Source organism: Sphaeroforma arctica (assembly GCF_001186125.1).
Source record: "Sphaeroforma arctica JP610 unplaced genomic scaffold supercont1.213, whole genome shotgun sequence".
Taxonomy (NCBI): Eukaryota; class Ichthyosporea; order Ichthyophonida; genus Sphaeroforma; species Sphaeroforma arctica.
The window spans coordinates 20,467-22,199 of NW_014040345.1; the positions used below are offsets into that span (position 1 = coordinate 20,467).

The following is a 1,733-nucleotide window of genomic DNA, read 5'->3' on the forward strand; positions in this document are numbered from 1 at the left end:
CCATCAAAGTGCATTTAGAACACTTTGGAAATATTGGAAAAAGAGCTTGTATTAAATTATTTAAAATACAAATAAAAACCAATGTATTATCTCAATTGATCTTGATATTTTGGACTGACCGGAGGCCGTATTTCTACAGGGAGCACGAATTCTTCCAAGGTATCAAAATCCAGGCTGTGGATAGACAATATTTTGTTCCCCACACACTACCAGTCCCAATCTCGTCGAACATTGTCAATACGCTTTCGCGGTCCTTTGTGAATGACCCCACCACTTCCATTGAATCGAATACTCTCAAGACGACCACCGACATTATGCGCCAGCGTAGTGCATATATATACGGTATGTACATTGGCATGGATGGTTTGCCGTACGTATTCAACGTTCACCTCACTAACAAGCCCACCATGACTAAGCTCAACCGCCTTTTTGTGAATGATCGAATCTACAAGTTCAACTGGAAGAACGCCGGATCACGGCCGTTCTATTTACCAAGCCACAATGATTACATGAATAAACTAATGTACCTCCACTCCAACGGTACCATGTTCCGTGTCGAAAAGGGGAATATCCTCAACGATATCCAAACTTACAGGTGGGTCAAGATCCCGGTGGAGCCAATGTGCGGTGCTGCCAAGATTGGGGCTAAGCCCAACGCGATCAATCTCACAACCAAACACTGTACCTACGGGGACTTTAAAAATTTATCCGAACAGGATTACAATTTGTATGACGATACTCGCACGTTTAAGCTCGATTGGCGCGTTTCCCACTTTAGTCCCGAGGGTGGTATGATTGTCCCCCGCATGGTCGAAGACATGTACGTTGAGAGGGATCTGGCGTTATTGAGAGAAGCCAGTCTATATCCACAGCAATATACGGATAACTTCACCGCACGCCCCATAAATAGACCCCTCGATTTTGCCTCTGATGGCAAAGAAGTCTTTGATGAATCGCATGAACTCAGTAGGATGTACCGTAGTGTGCGTCTGGGAAAGTCCAAGACACCTCCAACCCTGGATGGACATATTATACCCCCTGGAACGCTTGACTTAACCCCAGCTGGCGACATGGTTATACTTGATATGCGCAAGCGCCTTAATAGAGACGATTACCTGAGATGGATTAAGGTGCGCAACTTGACGGTTGACTTTAGTGGCAATTCGCCCGAGGTCAGCTACGCCATTGACGACAGCAAATTTGTAAAGACTCTACATCTTGATATAAAGGGTTTTGAGAAGCTACAGAAGTTCACCGAGTCTGAGAAATATAAAATCCAGAATAAAACAACTCCTCGGGCAAAGTCCTTGAGGACTACAAAGAAAAACGATGTGTTGGGCAGGAAGTTGAAGCTAGCTGAAGCAACCAAACAGCTCAAGAACGGGTGCGGACGGACTGTAGCAGAGAGCATGAACATGCAGGCCAAACAATACAATGATGTACTCAAAGACGGTATTACGGTTTGCACACACATGACCACTGCTAACTTGACAAGTGTCGTCCAGAACGGTATAGCGAAACAAAAACAAATTGCAAACGCCATGAAGGAATGTCGCAGAGGAATTGTGCCAACGAATTCAAATCGAGCACCGAGTATTGGAGGACGGACACCGGACAGACAGATGCAATGTCGAATAATCAACAATCGGGAACTAGAGTGACGCGATCAGGTCTTCTATCATGAAGGCCTAAACAATGGAGGACTGATTAATCATACACATACACAGAATAAT

The 1,733-nt window shown here is 44.8% G+C and overlaps 1 protein-coding gene across 1 annotated transcript in view; it reads left to right on the forward strand.

The window, feature by feature from the left end:
* SARC_03957 (hypothetical protein) overlaps positions 1–1,661 on the forward strand; it is a gene marked incomplete at both ends in the record, with an annotated part of 1,940 nt that extends 279 nt beyond the window's left edge. Inside the window, one exon of the mRNA XM_014302208.1 lies at positions 140–1,661. Within this exon, the coding sequence (XP_014157683.1) occupies positions 140–1,661 (1,522 nt within the window). The remainder of the gene's footprint in view (positions 1–139) is intronic.
* Between the last annotated feature and the right edge of the window lie 72 nt (positions 1,662–1,733).